The sequence below is a fragment of the Vespula pensylvanica genome, chromosome 17, assembly GCF_014466175.1.
Source record: "Vespula pensylvanica isolate Volc-1 chromosome 17, ASM1446617v1, whole genome shotgun sequence".
In the NCBI taxonomy this organism is placed as follows: domain Eukaryota; kingdom Metazoa; phylum Arthropoda; class Insecta; order Hymenoptera; family Vespidae; genus Vespula; species Vespula pensylvanica.
This window is the reverse complement of record NC_057701.1, coordinates 1519226-1544464: the sequence shown is the minus strand read 5'-3', so window position 1 is coordinate 1544464 and position 25239 is coordinate 1519226. Positions and strand designations below refer to the sequence as shown.

At 32.2% G+C, this 25239-nt stretch overlaps 2 protein-coding genes across 3 annotated transcripts; one reads left to right on the top strand and one right to left on the bottom strand.

Moving 5' to 3' along the window:
- Positions 1-7031: 7031 nt before the first annotated feature.
- Positions 7032-15572, top strand: LOC122635144 (limbic system-associated membrane protein-like). Its single transcript, XM_043825001.1, has 10 exons — positions 7032-7204; positions 8344-8445; positions 8840-9055; positions 11093-11214; positions 11589-11730; positions 12641-12738; positions 13505-13804; positions 14394-14619; positions 14747-14809; positions 14916-15572. Exons 1-10 carry the CDS (start codon positions 7165-7167, stop codon positions 15038-15040), a joined length of 1434 nt encoding a protein of 477 aa, XP_043680936.1. The 5' UTR covers positions 7032-7164; the 3' UTR covers positions 15041-15572.
- A 715-nt stretch (positions 15573-16287) lies between these two features.
- On the bottom strand, positions 16288-24985 carry LOC122635149 (cofilin/actin-depolymerizing factor homolog). 2 transcript variants are annotated; one of them, XM_043825016.1, is made up of 3 exons: positions 24748-24985; positions 17804-18046; positions 16288-17168 (listed from the first exon to the last, which is right to left on the bottom strand). In XM_043825016.1, exons 1-3 carry the CDS (start codon positions 24748-24750, stop codon positions 16968-16970), a joined length of 447 nt encoding a protein of 148 aa, XP_043680951.1. In that variant the 5' UTR covers positions 24751-24985; the 3' UTR covers positions 16288-16967. The 2 variants fall into 2 exon arrangements, with proteins under 2 accessions (XP_043680951.1, XP_043680949.1); XM_043825014.1 differs by lacking the exon at positions 24748-24985 and adding an exon at positions 20643-20828.
- Positions 24986-25239: the final 254 nt, after the last annotated feature.

Genomic DNA, 25239 nt, shown 5'->3' with positions numbered 1-25239 from the left:
TCGTGTTTCGTATGTTTGGAATCTTTAAATATCGTAAAAAAAAAAAAAAAAAAAATGATAATAAAAATTTTTTTCTTTATAAAGCAACGTTTTTATAAATTATTTGCACTTGTTCAATATATGATGGAATATTGTAAGTTATTGATAATAGAAAATTCTAACGTGAAACAAATTAATTTTAATTCTTTTTAATCATCGTTAGAAATGTTATATATATATATGTGTGTGTGTGTGTATGTATTATCAATGTCAAAATTATTTTAATATATCGAGAAAAAGTTCAGGCACAATTAACGAGAAACAGAAAAAAAAGAGAAAGTCATAAAATATCATCAAAAAGGAACAGCACATGATTTTCTCGAAAAATATTGTATTACTAAACACGTAGTTGACCTAGATTTAGGTACACGTTCCACTTTCGTCTAGGTAAAGTGTTCTTCGTTTCGTTAAATAAAACCCACACACGGATACAGGGATACGTGCAACGAATTTCTCTATCTTTTTTTTTTTTCTTTTCTCTCGAAAATTTCTCCTACACAAAGCATAGGATACGAATGGCGATCATTGTATTAACGAGTCTAATTTTTAACGTAACAGGAATCTATATATATATATATATATACCCTTTGATGTTTTTTTCTATTTCGTTTTGCAAAGAATGAAACGATGCATTACGCTTTTCAACGAGTAATACAATTATTAATAATTTGCTTACTTAATCTTGCATCGCAATTGCTCAAATATTTCGATAAAATTTAATTCGATATTTAATTAAATGTCATTATAAAGAACGTTTCATGAATATTTAAATATACGATTATTTCATTCTTAGAAAAAAATATATATATATCTATATAAAATTGAAAATATTGACGTGCAATAACAATTAACATTTAAAAAAAAAAAAAAAAAAACTGGTGCTTAAAAGAAAGGAAGTGAAAAAAAAAAGAGAGAAAGAAAAATAATACCAAGACCCGAATAAAAAATTTACAATTAGTTTACGAAAGACAGGGAATGATCATTCTCCCTCTCAACGATCTAGAACTTTAGTGACTTCCGTTGTTAAAGAGTATCTAGCTTACGACCTTTTGCAATTAAACTCACTTCCGACCTTAAGCACCGGACAACCCTTTGCGAGTCCTTCGTAAACATGAGACCCGACCGACGATGTCGCTTACTTGAGAACCGGTGCTTCAGTAAATTAAAAGCAATTAAAGCATGACTTTTTTTACCTACTGTGTTTCTACCATGTCAGAATAATATCTCTCTAGTATATCTACATGCATACACATAGAGTTACATGTATCTATGTACATACATATGTATATACATACATATCCTAAAGGCAATTTCTTTCAAAGCGTCGAAATGGAATAAAAAGGAGATTAAAAATTTGACTTTCTTCTCTTTGACGACGATATAAACAATCATAACACTTTTTGCACGAGGAAAAAAAAATGCAAATCTATCTTTGCTTTAAACAAACACATCTATTTATCTATGTATCTATATATCTATCTATTCCTTTTTTATTCGTTCCTTTCGATCCTATTTGATTCTATTCGATCCTATTGCATTCTATTCGGTCCTATTTGGCCCTATTCGATTCTTTTCGATCCATTACGTTCCTATTCGATCCCATATCGGCTGTGTGTGTATTTCAGAACATTTTCAGAGTGAAAGAATAAAGATATTTTTCCAACAGCCGAAAAAGAACAATTCATCTTTCTTTTTACTACTTTCGATGATACCATTCTTCGAAAAAGGACTTAATGTAATATCAGTCTCTTAGGGGAAAAACAATTCATAGTGTTCGTCTTTGGACCGTACCAAAAATAGAAATCTACATCGATCCACTCGGTTATAACAAAGAGAATACCAATCTCAATTTGTTCAATATCATATTTCAATAACTAATTGAAACGAATTCGTTTGTAAATTATTCACAAAACTCTAAAATCGTATTACTCGATGAAAGCTTTGCGAGAAGTATTAAATAAATAAATGTGATAACATTACAACAATGAAAGAGATTCTTTACTCAAGGGAAATGATAATTATCGTTAACAATTTAATAAACAACGATGTAACAATCGACGTTATTCAAAAAAGGATACTAGGAGATGCATAAGAATATACACATAAATGTTTTGCGGTGAAACTTAACCCAATTATACGGGCAACCCTTTGGCGTAAATAGAGGTAACAAGCGTGGTGGTTGTCTCAAGGGGTAGAAGGAAAACAAGAGAAAGAGAGAAAAAGAAAAAAGAAAAAGAAAAAAAAAAAATATATATATATATGAGATATCATAAAAACTCAATTACAATAAACAACATCTTTCTATAAAGAACTACAAACGTTACAAATTTTTTGCGATATGTCTACTTACAAAAAATTCTAATATGTTTTAATAATCGATATTAATAACAGATAAACGAGATGAAACATAATTTGATTATTTGATTCTCTAATAACAAAAATAAAAAAATTAATTAATTGAAAAAAAAAAGAAGAAAAGAAAAGAAGAAAGAGAAAACAAAAAAAAAAAAACAGGGCAGAAAGACGAATCGAAAAATGTTAATGGACGAAAGAGGGAGAGACCTCTTGATGCACTCTTAAAGGTATCTACAGTTTTTCCAATCAACGAGAGACCGGATTTGCCGTTTAAGGGCGCGACGGAGGCTTTTATCGTGAACGACGACGCTTCGGTAAATTCATTTTAAAATCGGCTTAAAGGGACGGCCACCTTAAACGAAAGATTTCGATGGATGTATCAAGGTAATTGAGAAGCATTTTAAGGCTTTCTCTCTCTCTCTTTTTTTTTCTGTCTTTTTTCTTCAGGATTAAGTATATTCACGTGGACTTGAATCAGGCTCACACAGTTCTCTCTCGGTAAGGGATTATACATTCTATCTCTTTCACTCCTTTTCATTCCTTATTCACTCATATATCCAGCCTACTCTTAACCATGGCTGAAAGGCTAAGATGAAAAAGTAGCCCTTTAATATCGTCTTACGGCTTCCTCGAGGGAACGGATGTATTAAAGTAATACGAAAACCAGAAAGAGACACGTATAATTACAGAGAGATTATTTATTCGCCAAGAATGCATTTTAACGAATAATCGAATTTGTTTTTGTACAAACACGAACTGAAAAGTCGATTCATAAATATGTATGTGCCGTTATAATTAAGAATTTTAATACAATGAACATCATTCTTGATAGAAACTCGAATAAAATAAAATTTCTAATATCTCCAAGTACTAATGTAATATAAAAAAATGTCATTGTAAAGTGCACTGTAACAGGAAAAAAAAATTATCGTAATATAAATTATTTATTGTCGATCGATCGATAATACAAAATTAAAAAAGAAAAAAAGAAAGAAAGAAAGAAAGAACGTCATATATATAAAGAAATATATTATTTTTTTTTGTAATCAATCTTTTACACATAATTATTGCCGTAAAATATTCTAATCTTTTTATAACAAATTTCTAACTTATAACGACACTTTATTTATGTTAAGATTTCGACTATATTCCCCGATGATCATTGTCATTATAATCAATGTTATCTCTTTGTAAAACGTCTTGGCAAAGTCAATTCAAAGAGAAGGAGAAACGTTTTTGATATCGAGATAAACTTTGAACGTTCAAAATCAATCTCAAATATCACGTCGTTTCTGTCATCGAAGAATACACACGTACACATACACATGCACGAAAAAAGCACCGGACTTGTCGTCGTATTTTTCTGGCACAAGATAGGACCACAGGGACATCGCACGTCGCCGTCGGCACCGCTCGCAATTTGTCACAGGTTTCTCGATAGCTTACAAAAAGAAAAACGAAAGAATCAGAGAGAGAGAGAGAGAGAGAGAGAGTCGTTGCTACATCACAACAAAACATAATTGAAGATTTTATTGCAAACGTAGATATACACGAGAAAAAAGAACTAATAGAAAAGATAGAAAAATATTAAAAATGAAAAAGCAAAAGTTCCAAAAATACACAAGTAACTTTACGCAATCGAAAAAAAAACGTATTTACTCAAAAGAAAAAAAGACTATATTTATTCAGATTATATTTATTCAAGATTATATGTCGACGAAATTGTAAGTATTGTCCTAGAAAATAGAAACAACCCCTTCCAAGCCCCTGTATATAGAGTATACCTTCTTATATGCATGAAGTAACGGGTTGCATATGACATGGCGCTTAAAAAATGCGACATTACCGACGATGTATGAAGTAAAATCTACTCTCAGGCGTGATACGACTTAATTCTGTAATAATTGAACATGAGTATAAACTTTCTCGATTATTTTCATTTGCTCTAAAAAAAAAAAAGAAAAGAAAAGACAACGAAAAAAAAGCTTCGTCGTACTGTAATGATTAATTAGAGATCAATAAAAAGAAGAATCAAGTATCGATGAAATTGAATCTACTTAACGATAATGAATGAATCCCAGTCGTTAGATCGAATTAAAATATGCTAAAAAGTCACTACTATTACTAACATTGTCAATAAATTGATAGTAGTCGCGAGAAGTAATAGTGAATGGGTTGGACGACGTATATCTCTGGTGTAATACGCGAACAATGAAGAATACGAGATGATTGGGGCTTGCAGCGACAATGCCTTCGTACTAAAGAGACTATAATATTCCTATTATGCCTACTAGTAACCACCAACTCAATCTTCCACCATTCTTTCCTTTTTCAGCTCTCTTCCTTTCTATTCGAGAATTTTATTTGAGATTTCAATATCGTTATTATCATTATCGAAGAAGACCTATTACGATATACGGGTCCCTTAATCCCTTTCGTTCTACTTTCATCGAGTATATTTACGTCGGGATTATACATATCTTTCAGAGAAATATTATCAAAAAAAAAAAAAAAAAAAAAAAAAGAAAAGAAAGAAAAAGGTTCCTCGTTATATGGCTTTGTGTGTAGTACACACACAATTTTCCTTTAACATTTTTATCGAAGCGTGTATACACACATAGAATGACCTACGCTGCACTGACCTTATAAATATGTCAAGGTAATTAAATATATGTAACAATATTGTCATTATAAAATTTCACAGGTATATTAATGAAATTTTATACCGATATATTTTCATAAATTCTACAAATTTTCACGTATCGTCTTGATTAATATTATATAAATTTTTCTTTTTGTCCTTCTTTTTCTCCTTCTTCCCTTTTATATATATATAAAACTTTTATTAACAACTTTCGCTTTCATTTTCATTCTTATTTGCATTTTCTCATTGTTATCGCATCTATAATATTATTAATCGAAAATCCTGTTCGATAGATATTATGTTGATTTTGGATAGAAGCCAAGGTACCGCAGATAACGAATGAAATTCATGTTTCACTATGGAAACTATGCAATGCGCTTAATACTCTTCCATCCAAGTTTATATACTCTCTTGCAAATTTCCATTCGAATTTTTGCGCACGTGCCAATTCGATCCAAGAATTGATAACAATTTTGATTATGATATCAACGCGCACCGTGCTTTCTAATTCATAAAATGAAATTTATGAGAATATTATCAACGAGAGCATATTTTTTGGTAATGTCATTTCCTATATTATCTCCCAATGTTTTAAAGAATTAATATAATTTAAACCGATAATAATTTTTAAATATTATAAATTTTCTATTTTATAATTAATATGAAAATTATTTAACTAACGTTTCCTCTTCTTATTATTATTATTTTTATTGTTATTGTCGTTATAATTAATTTTCAATCACAAATTATTTCCTCTCTACTCTCGTTTTTTTTTCAAACTAGTACTACTTTGATCAATCAGAAAAAGAAAAAAGAGAGAGAGAGAGAGAGAGAGAGAGAGAGAGAGAGAGAGAGAGAGAGAAAGAATTCAACTTAATTTCGTTCATGTTAATTAAAAAAAATTTCTTTTTTAATTTGTTTATATTTTTGGTCCATTCATTCGATCTCTTAGAAAAGGGAGCGCAGACAGATTGTCCTATAGGGGACAGAGGACTGTCTTTAAAAAGACAGACTGGTCGGTGAACGACATATTAGATTAACGATTTAATGGATAACTCGATGAATGACTCTCTATGTACGGTGCGTGTCGGTGCGTAAATTGAACAAATTATAGAAGAATGCCTTTGGTGTTGAGGACACCCTGTATGCCCCTATATGTATGCAACCGTACGTATATAACATGTTAGCGCCATTTTCACGATGCACGGTCCTCCATCTCAAACGATCCAAACGAAATTTTACTCTCTCCCTCTCTCCTCGTTTATTATTTTATCATCTTTGTTATATCGTCGAAGCTATTACTATAATTTAACATCTTATTGCATTATTTCGTTTATCAATTGTTTTTTAAATAATTTCATAATATCATTACATTAATGTTATATTAAAGTCGGAAATTATTATATCGTAATTCCATCATATTTAATAAGAAACTAAATTGCACATTGTATTTATTATATATTAAAGTTATCAACGTATCGTTATTTATTCGTCAAAGACGTTCGATTATTTAATCTAATTAATACGTTTTATAATGTTTCATCATGTCATAATTTTGTTTCATTGAATTTAATAAGAGAAATAAATTGTGTTTTATTTATATTATATATCAAAATTATTATCTTAGAATATTTTAGTAAATCATGTATTTTTTGCGATAATCAGAAACTTTAAATATTAACGAAGTTACTCGATATTATAATGAAAGAAAGAAAGAAAGAAAGAAAGGAAGAAAAAAGAGAAAGAGAAAGGAAGAAAGAAGATGTTATTCTTAACGACGTGTAACATGAGCGTCTCTAAATCGCACAATGAACAAGTGGTCATAATTACAACAGCAACGTAGCCTCTCTAAATTCTCGCGCGCATTTGTGAATGTGTGTGTCTGTGTAAGATTAAGATCGAATGAGAAGGGATCTCCCCATCTTGAAAGGAAGATCAGTGTCCACTGAAAAGTCTCAGAGATCGCACGCGAGATAATATCGATTATTATATAACTCGATTTTTAATTGTTTGTGTATGTGTGTGTGTGTGTGTGTGTACGTTCGTTTCATTTTTATATTAATATCAACGATAAATATCTTCGTTAATTTTTCGATCCATCTTCGAAATCGATATATCGATCGAAGATGACACCTGTTTCTTGGATTATCTACTTGTTTGCAATGGGTATGTTAAAAAAAAAAAATTGAAAAGAAAGAAGAATTATTTTTAAATAATTATATAATATAAGATAAACCTTTTCGTATATTCTATGTTTCTTTGATAGATCTTTTAAATCATTTTAATGATTATATTACATTTTTACCGGATCGAAAAGTGTCGATAATGATTTATATCTTTAAAAAAAAAGAAAGAAAGAAAAAAAAAAGACGGAAGATAGAAACAAATTTGTTATGTATCATATATTAAATCGATTCATAAATCAGTACAATTTTTTTGTATAAAACTCTTAAAAGCTTAAATTTTATTATAATGAATTGAAATAATTTCAATCAAAATTTAAATACCCGATCATATTGCATTCTACATTAAATCATTGATCATCATAATCGAGAAGAATTGAATATCAATGAAATTAAAATGATTGAATATGTGTCTACTAAATAATTAAATCAACGAAATTCATGCAATAACATAAATTAAAAATCAAAATATTATTAATAAAATTTCTATAACATTAATGCGTATACTTCGTATTTAATTAAATGATATATAAAAATAAACTTAAGAAAAAGATAGAAAGAAAGAGATAAAGACTATTAAATTCACTATATAAGATAATAAGAAATTTAATCATGATATTATCACAGGGAGAAGAAGCATATGGTAATAATTTAACAAGTTTGAAATTAACAATACACTCGGGGCAAAGTTAGTTAGTTAGTTAGGTGTCGAGTATTTTGCCTCTACGTATAAAAGTTAATCTAATTATAAGAAGACACCGGTTCTATATAATTACACGATAATGTACAAGATCTTAGAAATTATGTGTGGAAAAAAAAATCGTTTGTTTCGTTAACGTGTTCGCTATGAATCTCAAATAAAAAAATCTTATTGCATAGTATGACTTGGATAAAAAAAATTGATCCATTAGAAATAAAAAAAAATATAAAAATCAGCCGGTTTTTTTTTTTTTTTTTCCCCTAAAAAACGATATATTAAAAAATGTAATTCCTAATAAATATTACGTGAGCATTAAATGAACAAAGAGAAATGAATTGATTAATGATATTTAGAAATAAAAATAAAAAAAATAAGATGATCGATCATCGATTATATTTTTCGTTTCGTTAATTTATTATTAGGAGTTCACGCAGCAATGAATCAAGGTTTTACAAACCATCCGACGGTTGTAAAGGTCTTTAGAAACGACTCGGTTTTGCTACCCTGTGATGTGCAAGATCTCGGTGAGTAATCAGCGTGAAATCGCTCGTTTTAATACAAACCCGCATATCCGGGCAAAACTTTTCGATCGATTTTATTCAAAGACTTTCAAATAATACGAGAATACCAAAAGTATTCTTAATTTATTATATACATATATATATATATATATATATATATATATATATAAAAATTAAATAACTTAATCGCTTTACAAAATTAAAAATCTTATTACTTCCCATAAAATAAATACTGAAATTATTATGTAATAGTTTTGTTAGAAAATTTTTATCGAAGATAAATAAAACTAATTAATTTGTATATATATAACATGTATGTAAATAGATGTAAAATTTAAAGAAAATATTTAGACTCAAAGTTGGGTAAAGGAGTTACATGTTTTATTATGTATTTCAGGGGTGCAAACTAGGGTAAAATGGTGGGGAAAAGGAATTCTTTTGGCTGACAGTGACGATCCTCGTTTGGTAACACCCGAAAGAATTCACCTATGGTATAACGGAAGTTTACTGATTTCTAACCTACAGCCAGAAGATACGGGGGAATATGTATGCCAAGCGTCCCGACCAACTCCTTGGGGATATGTTACGCATGTACACGATATCCAAGTTATGTGTGAGTACACACTATAATACTATCGCAAATAAATAGCTACATGTTACCTTCGATCCCTTAACATCGTCTTATATGTATTATATAGGGTGACTCAAGAATTATTTGTATTATCTTGTTTCCTTTTTTCTTTTGTTTTTCTTCTTTCTTTTTGAAAAGTCAATAATTATTAACAATTTTCAATTTGTTTCGATCAATATTAAACAGTATTTGAATCTAGGTTACATCTCTTACTGTTCGATATTTAAATTTATTATTCAATATTTAAATAACTACTTGCGTATATTGACACACACGACTGGCATTAATAAATCGTCTACGATTTTTTATTACAAATTATCAATCGAATGAATCACGCGTCACAGTTCATCTGTTAAGTAAGTTAATTATTGATTCACCCCATACAACCTTTCCTATCAGTTGTTGATAAATGAACTGAATAAAGAGTAGTCAATATGTAAAAGAAACAAACAAAAAAGTATATGAAATATGTGATTAAAGATATTGGAACGTTCCAACATTTTAGCGATATTTTCATATAAAAAAAAGTCATCCCCTTGGGTAAATCTTCCCTTTCTTTTTTCGTTCTACGCTTGACAATGAGTCAGATCGGAATCATACCGAAAACAAAAAGAAAATAATTTTTAAAGATTGATCGTTCCCTTTACAAATAATATTCACACATCGATGAGAGATTCGAAAACTCCTATCGATCTTCCCCATTTTTTATTTTTCGTTATTATCATATCGTTGTGATCGAGATAAAGAAAGAGAGAGAAAAAAGAGAGAGAGAGAGAGGTCACCAGGGTCCGATCGCTATATTGGTCCAATTGGAAAAAAATAAAATAAATAAAGAATACGAAGATGTGTGCGTGGCATACGCAGGAATTTACAAACCGAAAAAAAAAGCTTCTTTTGTCATGAGTCTCTATGGAATTCCTAGGCTGCTCTGTTGAATTTAGTGATTCCATTTCAGAAGATATATACAGGGTGATCCATAAGAACTAAAACCTATCAATATCCATATGCCAATGAAACGATAACCCTGAATATTATTATATATCGTTGAAAAGTTTGTTTATTTTCCTGTAATAAAATTTTTCCAAGATATAAATTCTTCATACATTTTTAACGAATTAAAAATAACGTCCGATAAAAATAATTAATCCTTCGATATTCAATCTAATGGATCAACGAATTGTTTCTTTTAAAAATATATATATATATATATATATATAAATAGAAGTAAGGGCCAAAAGTTCCTCCGCGATGTTAAAAATTAATTTTGATTGTTTTTTGATTAATCCTTTTTCTTTTTCTTACGTTTACAGATCATAAAACTACAAGCTTGACTTGTAAAAATTAGAATCCTAACTGCAGAAGAGTTGAAAAATCTTTCGAGGAAAGATTAATTGAGATTTAAAAACCAGCTAGAAACTTTTGGCCTATCCTGTATCTTTAGTTTTCACCCTATATGTTTAGTCTCTGCCAGAAATACATTGAAGTATACGCGGCGAATGGTACATAATATATATATATATATATATATATATATATATATATATATACATATATGTAACAAAAAGGAAAGAATAGGGAAAAGAGCTTGCGTAGGTCGAAAAAGCGAGAATAAAATCCATCGAAGGCTTCGAATATTTTCACTCTCCTCAGTGAGCGAAATCGAATTTCGTTTTTCTTACTTTTATAACACCATGACCAAATCCTGTTTTTTCTATGTATTTATCAGTGTTCTTTCTTTTTCTTTCCTTATTTCTTCTCTCTCTCTCTCTCTCTCTCTCTCTCTCTCTCTCTCTCTCTCTCTCTCTCATCTTTTTCATTTCTCTTATTTCTTGTTCTTTTTCTTTCGTTTCTCGCTCTCACTCACTCTTTCTCTCTCTCTCTCTCTCTCTCTATCTCTTTTTTATATCTTTTTCTACGAGTACGCAACGATACGCGAATAGATATCGTCGTCACGCCCTAGAAACTTCAGGGCCTGCCGGCACTTATATTCCCTTTCGCTTCTTTCGTATCTTCTTCCAGATCCACCGAGTATTCGCCCAGTACCGGAATCCGGCGAACTGGAAGTCAATTTAAAAGAGGAAGTCGACATGGAGTGCCTTGCTAACGGAGTTCCTGCGCCCGTCGTATCTTGGTGGACTAAGGTGATTTTTTTTTTAGGAAAACAGTGTTTCTAAACAAGAAAAAGAGAAGAAAAAGAAAAACCGAAAGAAACTTCTTAGATATTTCCTCATTCTTTTTATATTAATAATAACGTTACTTATTTAGATTTTATTTTTATTATTTTATTTAGATATAACATATTGAAAACGCCAACATTATTCTTCCCAAATTCCATAGACTATTTATCAACCAACCACAAACTATACCCCATTGTCATTTATTTACATCTCATTGTTTTTTTACATACACACAAAATATTCTGAACATCCCAACATTACTTATTGAAGCAATCCAATATTTCTTCTCATTTTCCTGCTATTTTAAATCACAAATAATATATTTTTCATTTTTACAGGAAGGCGAGATACCATTGCTGACAAATAGACCACGTTTAAGATTTTATGCAGATCATCGTAATCGTTCAGGAGAATATACTTGCATAGCCAGCAATGGTATCGGTGATTCAGTATCGGCAACGATAGATCTCCGTATAAAATGTAAGTATCAAAAAAAAAAAAAAAAAAAGTATCAAAAGATAATATAATCAAAAATAAAAAAGAAATTGAAACCTTCTCAAATAGTATAATATAACGTTACTATACAATAAATACATATATGTGTGTGTGTATATATATGTATCTTATATATATACGTCTTTTCATTTTCTCTCATAATACTCAAGAAAAGAATAAAAAAGATACAATCGGCCAATTTTCAAAAGCTCTTTGCTTATTTCGTTGCTTTGTAAATTTATAGTATAAAAGAAGAGAAAAAAAAAGAAAAATTACATGATAGGTGGGAGAGGGGGTGACGGTGGGATAGAGTAGTGGGGATCAGACAAAGAGTAAAGGGTATTACGAAATTCCACGCTGAGATGCACAACGGTGTTGTACATCCCTTTCGCATCTATTTCTCTTTCTCTCTCTCTCTCTCTCTCGCTCTTTATGTCTTTCTATTTCTATCTCATTCTTTTTCTATTTCTATCTCACTTTACGTCTACCTCTATCCTCGAGAATCGGGGCTACTTTAATTATATCCTTGCCTTGTGCGCTCTACGCGGATGCAATCATGCAAAATTATATTCGACTCTTATGAGTGCGTCGTAAAACGATTATAATTAAATTAGCAAATTGCTGAACAGCGCATTGGTCTCCTTAATATTCCATTCAAACGTATTTACGTATAATACATACATAGATACATATGTATGTGTACGAACAGGGCAATTGCTCTCATTACGGATGACATTTAATGCCATTATGCAAATACCAATTGTTTACACATGTGATCAAAAGAAGATCTACTTTATCGATCGAGTCTTATCATTACGTACCTCCGTTCTAATCAAACGTAATGTACATATAATAACAAGTATGTCAAAGCGTTTATGTGCATATGTGATTACAGATAAGCCAGAAATTATTGTACATAAACCGTGGGTTCATGCATCCCCTGGAATTCGAACCCAATTGGATTGCAGAGTTATTGCTTGGCCCGAGGCTGAGGTGAGTCTTTTGAAAAAGTATTATTTTACTTTTTTTTTTTTCCTATCTTATTTTATTTCTCTATGAGAGCTTTTCTTTTTCTTTTCTTTTTTTTTCTTTTTTCTTTTTTACGTTGCGACGTCATATCGTCGAAAGATCAAAGTATTTGCGAGATTAAGTTGAAGGCTTTTTCGTTCCTCTCTCTCTCTCTCTCTCTCTCTCTCTCTCTCTCTCTCTCTCTCTCTCTCGCTCTCTCTCAATTTTTCTTGTGAAGAAGAAGAAGAAGAAAAAGAAGAAGAAAACGAAGAAGAAGAAAAAGAAAAAGAAGAAGAAAACGAAGAAGAAGAAAAAGAAAAAGAAACTGTATTCGCAGTGAGGTATATAACTAAATGAAAAGCTTCGTTCGAGCCGCAAAGCAATTTCTCAAAGTTATCCCTTAAAGCCGCTAATACGTGACAAATCGATTCGTTGGAAACGTGACTCATGATAGTTCTACCTTAGGAAAAATAGTCCGAGAGGATTACGCTTGGCTTTTTATACAAAAGAGAGAGGGAGAGAGAGAGAGAGTGTGTGTATCTTTTTTGGAGTTTATGTCCTACGAAATAAAGTCGCAATCTGTTTTATCGACCTTCAAAATAAAAACTTAGAAATACAAAAAAAAAAAAGAGAAGAAAAACAAAAAAATATATATTCGCTTTTATCTCATTTAATACGATAATCTCTACGATATATATTAGAAACGATTTAGAAGAGATCTAATTATAAATACATCCGTTATATTTTTCAGGTCGAGTGGTACTTTATGAACAAGACGGTATCCTATTCGAGTAGAATAGTGAAACATAGTATAGGACATAATCACAGTTTAGTAATAAGGAATGTGATAACGAAAGATTATGGATTTTACTTATGTAGAGCATCGAATTCCTTGGGAATAACCGAAGCTGCGATCGAATTATCAGGAGTAGCAAATCCTGCGGTTTTCAAAGAAGCTAAGAGTATATCAAAAACTGCGTATAATTTCATTTGGGAGGTCGATTGCTATACTCCTATCGTCGAATATCAATTCTCCTTTCGTCAGTACAGGGTAAGCATATATACATATATATGAATGTGTTTGTGCGTACATGCATACATTTATGAAACTTAATAAGAAAATTCTAACCTAAATATATACGTTCGTGCGTAGGTATGTACCTATGTAAAACAAAACGTTTTTTGACTACAACAATATTTATATCGAACTTTATATCTTATTTATATTAAATATAATTTATGTTGTATTAAAAAATATTTATATTTTTATGTTATAGAATTTTCTTATCGAGTCACGTGATCATCCAATCGCGATAGATCTAATCGAAATTATTGTCGTTCTAAGCTACAGATTTAAATATACGAATAATTTATATATCGATCGTAATTAATATCGAATATCGTCGTGATAATATTTTCTTTTAGTTTAGAATGTAATAAATAGTTTTGTTTTTTGTTACATGTCAAAAAGAAATCTATATAAAATATGACTAACCTTGAAATTGGAAGTCGTCGTATATTAACGTTCGTTCAGAAAATGTAGTTATATCATATCACACGAAGGTTTTATCGTTTGCTATAACCATAATAGACTATCCCCTATCCAATTTATGTAATTGATATTCACTTGATGAATACAGAAGTACGTTCACGAAGGTCCGCTTAGAGCAAGCACAACGACGACACATAAGTGGCACAAACTTTACATACCGAGCGGAAGCAATGCGATTGGTCCGGTACATGCTCGATCCTTCAATTTAACTGGATTGGCTGAAGCTACTCACTATGAAGCTTTCGTAGTATCGAGAAATCGTTACGGTTCGAGCAGACCATCGAAAGTCATACGATTTGCTACGGAAGGTGCTCGTAAGTAAAAAAAAAATAAATCATTTTTTTTTTTTTTTTTTTTTTTTTGTTTTTTTTTTTTTTTTCTTTCTTTACTTTTTTGACATCGAAGTTTAAGTATAACGTTGTTCTTTATCCTTTTCTATAGCTCCTGATGCCGAAGATTATTACAAAACGATCGATGTAGTACCGGATGAAAAGATTAATACTGGTATAATAATAATAATAATTATTATTATTATTATTTTAAAAAGTAATATATTATTTTCATATATCATAAATTGTAAAATAATTTATCTTTGTTTTAATCTATATAGTCATACAAATGGCCTCGATGTCTCAACAATCCAGCACGGAAAACAATGGATGCTCTTGTGTGATGAAAAAAAACATAGCTTTTGTCCTTTCTTTTTCCTTGTTTTTCTCGAGTATGAGATTATAGACTGTCCTTCTTTAAGGACTATTCTATAAGGAAACTTACTATGTCGTTATAAAATGAAAAAAGAAAATGGTCAAAACGCATAGTTCGTAACGAGGAAAACAAAATAAAAATAAAAAGAAAAGGAGAAAAGAAACATAATCTTATGCAAGTTTGACCGATCTTCATCCTATATTAGGATAGATACGCGAGGAAATTTTAATGTATATTTTTTCTTAGTTCTGTTGCACTGTATGTACAAATTAAAATCACATTTTATATATATATATATGTACATGTATGTATGTATACGCGTAACCTATATACCTGATTTAATTAGAGTGTATAAGAGAGACATAAGCACGTTCATTCGTTTGCATAGAACGATACTCTGCTAATTACGAATTAATACGATGCATAGCTAATTTCAGACGATTTCGATTGATATTCTAATTTGTAAATAGCGACGAATATTAATTTCTTTTATGGACGAAGACTTGTAATGAAAATCACTTGTATGTCGCTAAAAATAAATGAAAATTATTTTATATAAAAATGTATTATAATTTTTCTTTATAATTAAAAAAAGTATTATTATGCTTCTTCAGTAATAATTCGAATTTATATTGTGTAAAGAACAATGTTACCAACCGTAAATTTGTACGATGTCTCTACATTATCTCTACCTTACCATCGGTAGTACAAAAGTCAATTACCAACTAAATTAATAGTTCCGTTAATATTTCTGCAGATAGCAGCTTAATGCAAAAAATTAAAAAAAAGGAAGATAAAAGAAAAAAAATTCTAATGAAATCTCATAATTAAGATTATTCATCATCTTTTGTTCGTAGCATATATAACTTAAACCATAGATAGAAATATCAACCATGCCGATAAAACAGAAATTTACTACCATCGACATTATCTCGGTCGAAAACAGAAATTCATTGTTACCAACCGGCTAAAACAAAAATTCCAGAAAAACAATCAATCAAAAAATATTTGTTTCTTCTTTAATTGTAATAATGAAAATATTTTTCATGAACTCTTCAAGATGATCAAAATCTGATAAAAATCATGACCATGAGAAATTGATTTACGATATCAGTGCGAAACGCACCTGTTAATTCTAAATTTAATCATCCTAATTTTGATTCATCAACGAACATATAACTCGTATCAAGCATAAAACTGTATCTATTAATGATCCAGAAGATCTCTAAAAGGAAACAGGAATGACGTTTGAAGATCTCTCGTCGAAAAGAATAAAATCATTATGAAATGAATTTAATTTAAACATTATACATCCTGTGACAAAAATGTAATGCTTTCATCCTTACTGCTTGTTGTTGACTGTTGGTTGTAAACTGTTCTTATTCTTTTACAGCGATTACCTTACAATTATTATTATTATAATAGTATAATATTAATATTATCATATCAGAGAAATTCACACAACCGTCCGCAGTAGTACGAAAAGGGCGAATTTTTTTCTTTTTTTTTTTTTCTTTTTTTTTTAATATTATTATTCCTTTTTCTTTTTTCGTTTTGAATTTAGATTCTCGTTTATGTTAAATATTTACGCTCTTTCACTCGATGACTAAAACACACGTAATAAGCAGTACGTGTTTTAGCGCAAACATTCGACGACATTTGGGCGTCACTTAAAAGTGAAAAATCTGTAAAAACGTGAATCTTCGATTCGACGACAATAAAGAGCACTGTACTGTACTGTACTGTTGTTGTTGTTGCCGCTGCTGTTGCTGCTGCTGATGCTGCTGCTGGTGCTGCTACTGATGCTGCTGCTGCTTGGTGTTGACTTATTTTTCTTTTCTTTTCTTTTCTTTTTTTTTATGTTTTGTTTTTGTTTAGGGAAGGGAGATTGTGTTTTTCTTTTATCGCTTGATTTCTCTCAATAATAGCAATAGTTTTGGATTCGCTGGAGTTACTCCTAATTCCTGTCGGTAGCTCGAAGCTTTTCTTCGACAGCTTCTTCGGAAGCCTCCGAAAGGTCTGTCGCCTGTATATACTTTTGCACACCTACTAAGGACTTCTTCAGAGCGTCGAACGAACTCGAGTACAACATCTTCTTCTTAACTTTGGCCGTGTCAGGACACCACGACATCAAGAAGAGTTTCTGTTTTTTGGAAGCCTACAAATATATATACACACACATATATATATATATATACACACGTAAATACATTATGAATTAGAAAAAAAAGAACAAAATTAAAAAATATATTATATCTCATCATTCACATAATAAACGAAGAACAATGATAAAGTTGATTCAACAATGTCTCATTGACAGAGAATGATAAACCTGATAACGACTCAAAGTAACTAATCTCTTTCTCTCTAATCATAATTAAATATCAGACACATACGTAGTAATTCTCATTATCAACCTCTTTTTCATTTATTTTTTTCTAGTCTACTCTTAAAGTTCTTCTTCCTTTTAAGGATATGAAACATTTTATTATTTTCTCTCTCTCTCTCTCTCTCCCTCTCTCTCTCTCTCTCTCTCTCTCTCTCTCTCTCTCTCTCTCTCCCTCTCTCTCTGACATCAAGATATGTTGACTCAAATTTTCACTGACATTTTCTTACACATATAACATAGACAGATTTAGATAACAATAATTCGTATGAGTCATCGTTTCTTTTCTACTACGTTGCATTATATGTATAATTTATATATCATATATTATATGTTATTATAAGAAAAAAATAGTGATGAAAATATTATTTCTTTTTTCTTTTTACATAAAAATTCCTTTCTCTTACTTCGGAAGTACCCTGACACTGGTGGGTATATTCGAAGTCGAATAGACCATAACGACATTCGCCACTTCCACCTTTCTGCAAGTCTTCCAGGAAAGCATCGTAGGCCGCGTCACGAGGTCCAATGACTTCCACGTCGATCTGTTTTTCATCTTTAATGTAAAAGATCACGTATCGGTGCTTTTTGTCCTTCTTTATTTCTTCGTACGTCGTCTTGCAGACGTCCGCCACGGTTACTCCTGACGCCTAGAAAAAAGTTTTTTCATTTTTGAAGATTTCATTCCATTTTTTTCTAACAAATAATAAACGTACATATATATATATATATATATATATATATATTCTAATGTAGATAATAAATACAATTCGTTTATAATCCTGTAAAATTCAACATATTGGCAGAAAAAAAATCTACGAGTAAAAGACTGCAAGAGTTGCAGTTGCATAACTGACTAAGAGAGACATGAAAACGTTTATATAAATGAAGCGCACCTGTTGGTGTCGATATCTATCCTGAACACACCACTAAAGAGAAACTTGTTTTCGAATCGAAATTGCTAAATCGTTTCAGTTCGCGATTATATTACTGAAAAATAATATGGCAAAAGAAGAATCTAGCACAAAAGTATTAGCAATAATAATATGACATTTTGAAATGCAAAAAGAACGAATACATGTTTTATGTTTATTATAACAAATTAAATGTAGAAGAAACGTCATTGACAAAAAAAGGAAAAGATATTAACAGAATATCCATCATCTACTGTAATAAAATTTGGCGAAGATCGAACAATTTTCAAGCTCGATCTCGGTTGAAAAACGTGGTCGAACGTTACAGGAATAAATACTTCCCACGCACGGAATCATCCAACTCTAAAAGAGAGATTCAAGAGATAGAGAAGATCAGTTTCTAAAGTTATACCCTCGCGTTCTCGCGAGAACACGTGCCACGAATCGACAAGAAGAAGACGATGAGAGGAAAGAGAAAACTTAGAAGTGAACAATATTACATGCGTGAAAATTTGTATGAATCGATGCCAAGGAAAAAAAAAAAGAAAAAAGATAAATAAATAAAAAATAATAAAAATTCAAAAAATAGTTCCTCGTTTTTTACGTCAGCGTTTATCATTGGTCGATAAGGCAGATAAGTACACTTATCGACGATTAAATTGTTTTTTCGCACATTTGAAATTTTTATTACAAAATGATATTCCCACGACTTTAATAAGCAAATAAATATATAAATACATTTATTTATTTATTTATTTATTTATTTATATATATACAAAAAATATAGAGTGAAAGGTTCGAATTCTTTTCGATCCTGATCAAGTAACTAGATAACAGAATGAATGCAAAAATCATCGATTTGGAAATAAGCTTTCTCGAATTATCGTAGAAACGATCGAGAAATGTTAATGCAAAGCCTTAATGCTTTCTCGTTTCTAATCTAACCTATACATACACGGACGCGCGCACGAACATATACACACCTTCCTTTTATTTTATTTTAATTTTATCTTAATTTAATTTAATGATAACTGTTTAAAAAAAATAATGAAATCTATTCTCGAATAAACGTTAGCGTTTCATCGACGTTGAGTATCTCTATCGCTATCTCTCTCTCTCTCTCTCTCTCTCTCTCTCTCTCTCTCTCTCTCTCTCTCATCTCTCTCTTTTGACTGCTAACGTGTGTCATTTAGTAGCAATGAGTCACAACCGACGTACTAAACAGAGAGAGAGAGAGAGAGAGAGAGAGAGAAAGAGAGACAATAAAAGCTTGCATTGTTTCCTCACGCCACAAGCAAGCAGCAACTAACCAAGTCTGACATTGCAATACAAAGATAGATATTACTGTATATCGGTTCTTTGAATCAAAGAAACTAACTTATTGATCCTCGAAAGGCATCGACGGAATGATTTTGACTAACGTTGTCTTGACTACGCGCCCGCGTACTATTCTCCTTTACAACGTATTACATTCGCTATATGTATATATGCATATATATGTATATACGTATGTATATATCACATTATTCGTTCACGTATTTATATATTTAAGATATTATTTTTGATAAAATAAATTTCAAAGTTTAATTCTACGTTTATATTTTATTCGAAGTTTTGTGACGAACATCTTCAAGAATTCGATGACATCGTTGTTCTTTTCTGTCGATATTATTCTGAAATGAAATTGGTGTATAAATGTTTGGAGAAAAAAACTTGTTAATAATATGATCCAATATAGAAATTAAAAAAACGGATAAGTTGAATGACGAAAACAATACTACTTCACCTATAAGAAACGTATTAATGAAATATTGAATAATTCTAAATATAACCTAGCAACAATTAAATGAATAACCTCTTCATCTGTTACAAATGAAAAATAGAACTAAACATACGTCACGAGAAATCACGAGATAAGATTAGAACGAGTAATTTGTGTAGGTTATGTATGTACATCTACGAACAAGAATAATATCTGTATAGAAAAGGAAAAAATAAAAAAATTATGAAGAAATACAGGAAGTGTTTTGATTATGATGAGTAATAAATGCATAGTACACTGATCATAGATTATGCACTACTTAATATACTAACGAGGAGAATATCTATCTACAAAAAAAAAAAAAGGAAAAAGAATGTTTTACAGTATATTGATGATATAGGTTATGTACTGACTTATAAATTAACAAGAATAATATTTGTCTTGCAAAGATACGAAATACATATACAAAATGAAATAAAAACAAGTAAAAGAAAGTGTGTGTCGACTATGGTGGTGTGACCAAAAGGATAATAAACGCACGTTCGAAGGACACACATACACCATACATACACATGTCGTGCACGCTGGGATGCAGTTCCTCGGTCGATATTTCGTGCTACGGCTACGGTTAGGAATACACTTGGCTCCCTCTAGGACGTACTGTAAACGCCCTTTACGTGAACAACTGTCCTCGTGTCGTCGTCGTCGTGTCTTTTCCCTTATGTACCGACTTATATACATATATACATATATATACAATCAACGAAGAGAGTAACGTGTTTGTAAGAGTGCGTGTACGACGCAAGGTCAAACGGAAGATGATTCACCACGCTCAAAGCAGAGGCGTGCGCGTCGTTAGATGTTCTTTCTCTTTCTCTTTCTCTCTAATCACATGCATAAATTGTGTGTGTGTGTATATATATATATACACATCATTCATCATACATTCGCTTGCACTCTGTCTATTTTCTATTTCTTTTTGTCTTCCTTTTCCTATTCATAATCTTTCAATCTCTTCTAACGTGCATCCCATTTTCTTCCTTTCTCCACCATCTTCCTTTCTATCCCTTCTCCGTTTCTACCGGCATAACGAATTCGACCGAAGATAGCCGATAACGGAACAAGGACAATGTCACGGATCAAAACTCATATCTCTAATACCAAAAATATCTCGAATACCGATGCATCTATTTTACTTAATCCTTCTTTTTTTCGACGATATCACCGTACGTATATATGTGGGTACATGCGCACGCGTGTATACATGTATGTATGAATGTGTGTACTATAGGTTCGATATTTATTCAAATAGAAAATTAATTGCATTCAATATAGCTATATTCTCATTACCGTCTCATGAAATTCTATCGGTCTCTATCTGTCATATGTTGCTAGAGAATATACCAGTTTTGCTATGCTATGAAAGACATGGTTAAATAACGTTCATGAATCGTGTCATTTAAACATCTATTTCGTGTGTCACTAAGCAAAGAAAAGAACAGAACGAATAAAAGCGATCTAATAAAACGATTGATCTATCTGGGTGTGTATGTTGCTATTTCTCTCTTTCTCTTTAACGACCAAGTTCGATCGTTCGACTCGAATATATTTACGATTTTATGAGCCATCTTTTAACAACTTGACGAGCGTAGTATGAACATAGTATTATTTTAAAGAACCATTCATCAAATGTGTTTAAAAATTTTACACGAAACTCTTCCAAGTCGTGACTCGTCACGTATTCCATTTAGAAGATAACATTGGACGTCATTCATCCTAGAAACTATTTCAATTTCATAGATCGTTGCAACGATATCTTGACATACTCTTTCTAAAATCATTTAAAAAAAAAAAAAAAAAAAAAATGAGACGTACGAAATAGGTTAAATTTTCACTAGAAAATTACGAAATGTTTTTTCTGATGTTTTATAAAAAAAAAAGAATTTCTAAATGAAAATAAGATCTAATTAAAAATTCGAAATAATTGAGAGGTTAAAATGGTGAAAGAAAATTCGCAGTTCATTAAATTAATACGAGAAGCACAATTGAGCAATGAACTAATCAACCGTTGGTTGGAGGACGTCAGTGAACTTTGAGAGTCACTGTCCGGCACAAACGAGAGAGAGAGAAAGATACAGTCGACCTCCTTATACACGGTGGTGCCGTAGACGAATTTTTCCTTCCCTCTATCCAACTTTTCTAGTTCATTGTCACGTCATTCAACGTGAGTAATAAGAAAATAAATACACATTCCGCGACCATGAAATTCGTTCGAAGAAACAAGTTTTTATATAGCAACCAATACGCGCCCTTTTTTCTCCATTGTGACCAACTTCATTGTGGTTTGTCGCTCGTCTTTCGTCGTGTCGTCACTAAATGACAAAATTTCTTCTCTTCTCGATAATTTAGAAAATAAAAAAAAATCCATCATTCATACGTCTTTTACAGGTTGCTTTTCAATGTCAATCGTCGTCGAATAAATTCAATATTTTTCTTTCTCTTTCTCTTACACAGAGATAAAAAAGAGAGGACACACGACATTCACTAGCCACAAAATATCGCGAGTGAACGCGAGAGAGAGAGAGAGAGAGAGAGAGAGAGAGAGAGAGAGAGAGAACACGGCGCGGCGACAGAGAAAAATAGATTTTGGCGGAGCAAGAATTTCTTGGAATAGGAATACGATAATAATAGTAGTGTAGTACCAGTGTGCGTTACGATCCAAATTGAAACTCTCTCTCTCTCTCCCTCTTTCACTCTTTTTCTCTCAAAGTTTTTCAAACTAATAAATTAAAAAAAAAAAAAGAAGAAATAACGAGACGTCTCCAATAACCTTTCGTTTTAACATCATTCAAATATCCCGCCATTTCCTTCATACCTTTTTCAATTCTATATTATCGACCGTAACGGAGTTTTCAAATCCCACATAACAAACTTCTTGATTTTCCCGGAGAAAAAAAGTTTCACGATATCTAAACAAACAGACATTGATAAGAAACGAAATGAAACGAAACGAAACGAAATAAAGTTTCTATATATCGATGAAAGCGTAATTTCCAAATGTCAAAACGCGTCGAGCATCTCTCTCTCTCTCTCTCTCTCTCTCTCTCTCTCTCTCTCTCTCTCTCTCTCTCATTCCCTCCCTCTCTTCATCCCACCTTTGTTCCATCTCTTTCTCTTTCTTTCTCTTTTTCTCGAACGGCTCTATTCGCCGCGTCTCGTACGCGTCTGAAAATATCCAGGCTACCATAAGAGCAGGAGGAGGGGGAGGAGCAGGAGGGGGGAGGAGGAGGAGCATCAGAGGAAGCGAAGGGAAAATGGTCGCGCGAAACGTTCGGCAATACTGAATACTTCTCTCTCTCTCTCTCTCTCTTTCTCTCTCTCTCTCTCTCTCGCTCTCCCTCCCTCCTTCTCTTCTACACCCACAGTGTATTCTCCTCATCGTCTTACAAACTCGTCCAACACAACCGATCGCATTTCGATTCGTTTGAGGCTTGCATATCGTTAACGGTACGACATCCATCTTTTTTTGTGTTGATATTTCGCATCTGTTCTTTCTTTCTTTCTTTCTTTCCCTCTCTCTCTCTCTCTCTCTCTCTCTCTCTCTCTTTCCGTTTCTTTATCGAGCGATATCATCTTGGCTCAAGTAGTAACGAAGGAAGGATAATAAAGTCATCGCGAAAGATTTTTATCGTGAATAACTCGAAGACGTATATAACAATAAATGCCGATACAGTCGATGACTCGTCCTCGACGATTCGTTGAATCGCTCCAGCGAACTCAATGACAGCTCTCGGCTTGCCTAGTACGTAACAAAAATCAACTAGAGAGAGAGAGAGAGAGAGAGAGAGAGAGAGAGAGAGAGAGAGAGGAGAGAGAGAGAAAGAGAGGGGGAATATCACAAGAGATGGCAACGAACGCGAATCACGAAGAACGAATTAACGATAGAAACGTAGAAAGAAGCAATGAAATTTGACGAGAATTCACAAGTACGTGATATATAATTCTAAAGTAATTGGTTAAAAAGTATTGAAGAAATCTGACGAATTCGATTGGTCGATCGTACCATCGTTGGAAAGATTCGTTCGACACTTATTTCAAGGAGAATCAATGATCGTTCTAAAAGAAGAAAAAAAAAGATATTTTCTTTCTTAAGAGAGAAAGACGAAGAAAGGATCTTGAGAGAGAAAGGGAGAGAGAGAAAGAAAAGAAAGGTAATAGAGACAAAAAAGGGAGGAGAAGAGAACCCCCGCCTGGACCACGACCGGCAGAAGAGGCGAGCCTCCCCTAACCTCCCAATGTCGAAGTAGAGCTATAAGAAAGTTTACAAATCAATCGAATATATCCTCCTTCTCTTATGAAAACGGACGAGAGAGAAAGAGAGAGAAAGATTAATCGCGTTCGAATAAGGAGTGAACAATCGAGTGAATGGTTTTGTGCCGCGGCATATCCGCCGGTTGCAGAAATGGCGACCGGCGGCGGCGCGTCCGCCGCGGCCATAACCACAAAAGCGAATCGGTGTACGACGATGACGAAGAGAAGAGGAGTCTACGTTTGACGAAAATACGGTTGAACTTCTCGGACGAACTCGATAAATGTATCGCGAGTCTTCTAAAATTATTATTATTATTATTATTATTATTATTATTATTTTTCTATATTTGTAGATAATATTTACCATTTTTTCGTGATGTCGTGTAGAAGTGAAGCGGTGGGTTAGGAATCGCGCAACGAAGGACTCGAACTCGACCCGACTCGAAAGTAACACTCGCGGTGGCCTCGGCTCCGGGTAGAACTGGATAAGGCGCAGTGTGTCCAGTCGCCGGGGGTCGCGACACACGAAGGAACGAGAAGGGAGGAGGCCTCCCTTCCCTCTCCCTCCCTCTCCCACTCTCGTGCAAACGAGCGAGTGAGCGAGCAAAGCGCGTTCTTCCTTCGTCTTCTTTCTCTCTCTCTCTCTCTCCCTCCCTCTCCCTCTATCTCTCTCTTTCCCACTCCAGCCGCGGCTCTTTGCCTCTCCACGAATCCTGTATTCCTACGCCTGCGCGCGCGCACTCCAATTGGCGAATAAGTCTCGATTGGCCCGTTGCGTCTACTTCTCGTGCAACTGCGAAATCTCTCTCTCTCTTTCTATCTACCTATCTATCTCTCTACCTTTTTCTCTCTCTCT

Bases quoted from the DNA above. Each gene is read 5' to 3' on its own strand.
- LOC122635144 (XM_043825001.1), top strand. From the start codon at position 7,165: ATGACACCTGTTTCTTGGATTATCTACTTGTTTGCAATGG. The intron at 12,739-13,504 runs GTGAGTCTTTTG...TATATTTTTCAG, and splicing joins TTGCTTGGCCCGAGGCTGAG to GTCGAGTGGTACTTTATGAA. The intron at 13,805-14,393 runs GTAAGCATATAT...TGATGAATACAG, and splicing joins TCTCCTTTCGTCAGTACAGG to AAGTACGTTCACGAAGGTCC.
- LOC122635149 (XM_043825014.1), bottom strand. From the start codon at position 20,813: ATGTATATAAGTCGGTACATAAGGGAAAAGACACGACGACGACGACAC. The intron at 18,047-20,642 runs GTATGTATGGTG...ACTTTTTTCTAG, and splicing joins TCCCAGCGTGCACGACATGT to GCGTCAGGAGTAACCGTGGC. The intron at 17,169-17,803 runs GTAAGAGAAAGG...ATATATTTGTAG, and splicing joins AGTGTCAGGGTACTTCCGAA to GCTTCCAAAAAACAGAAACT.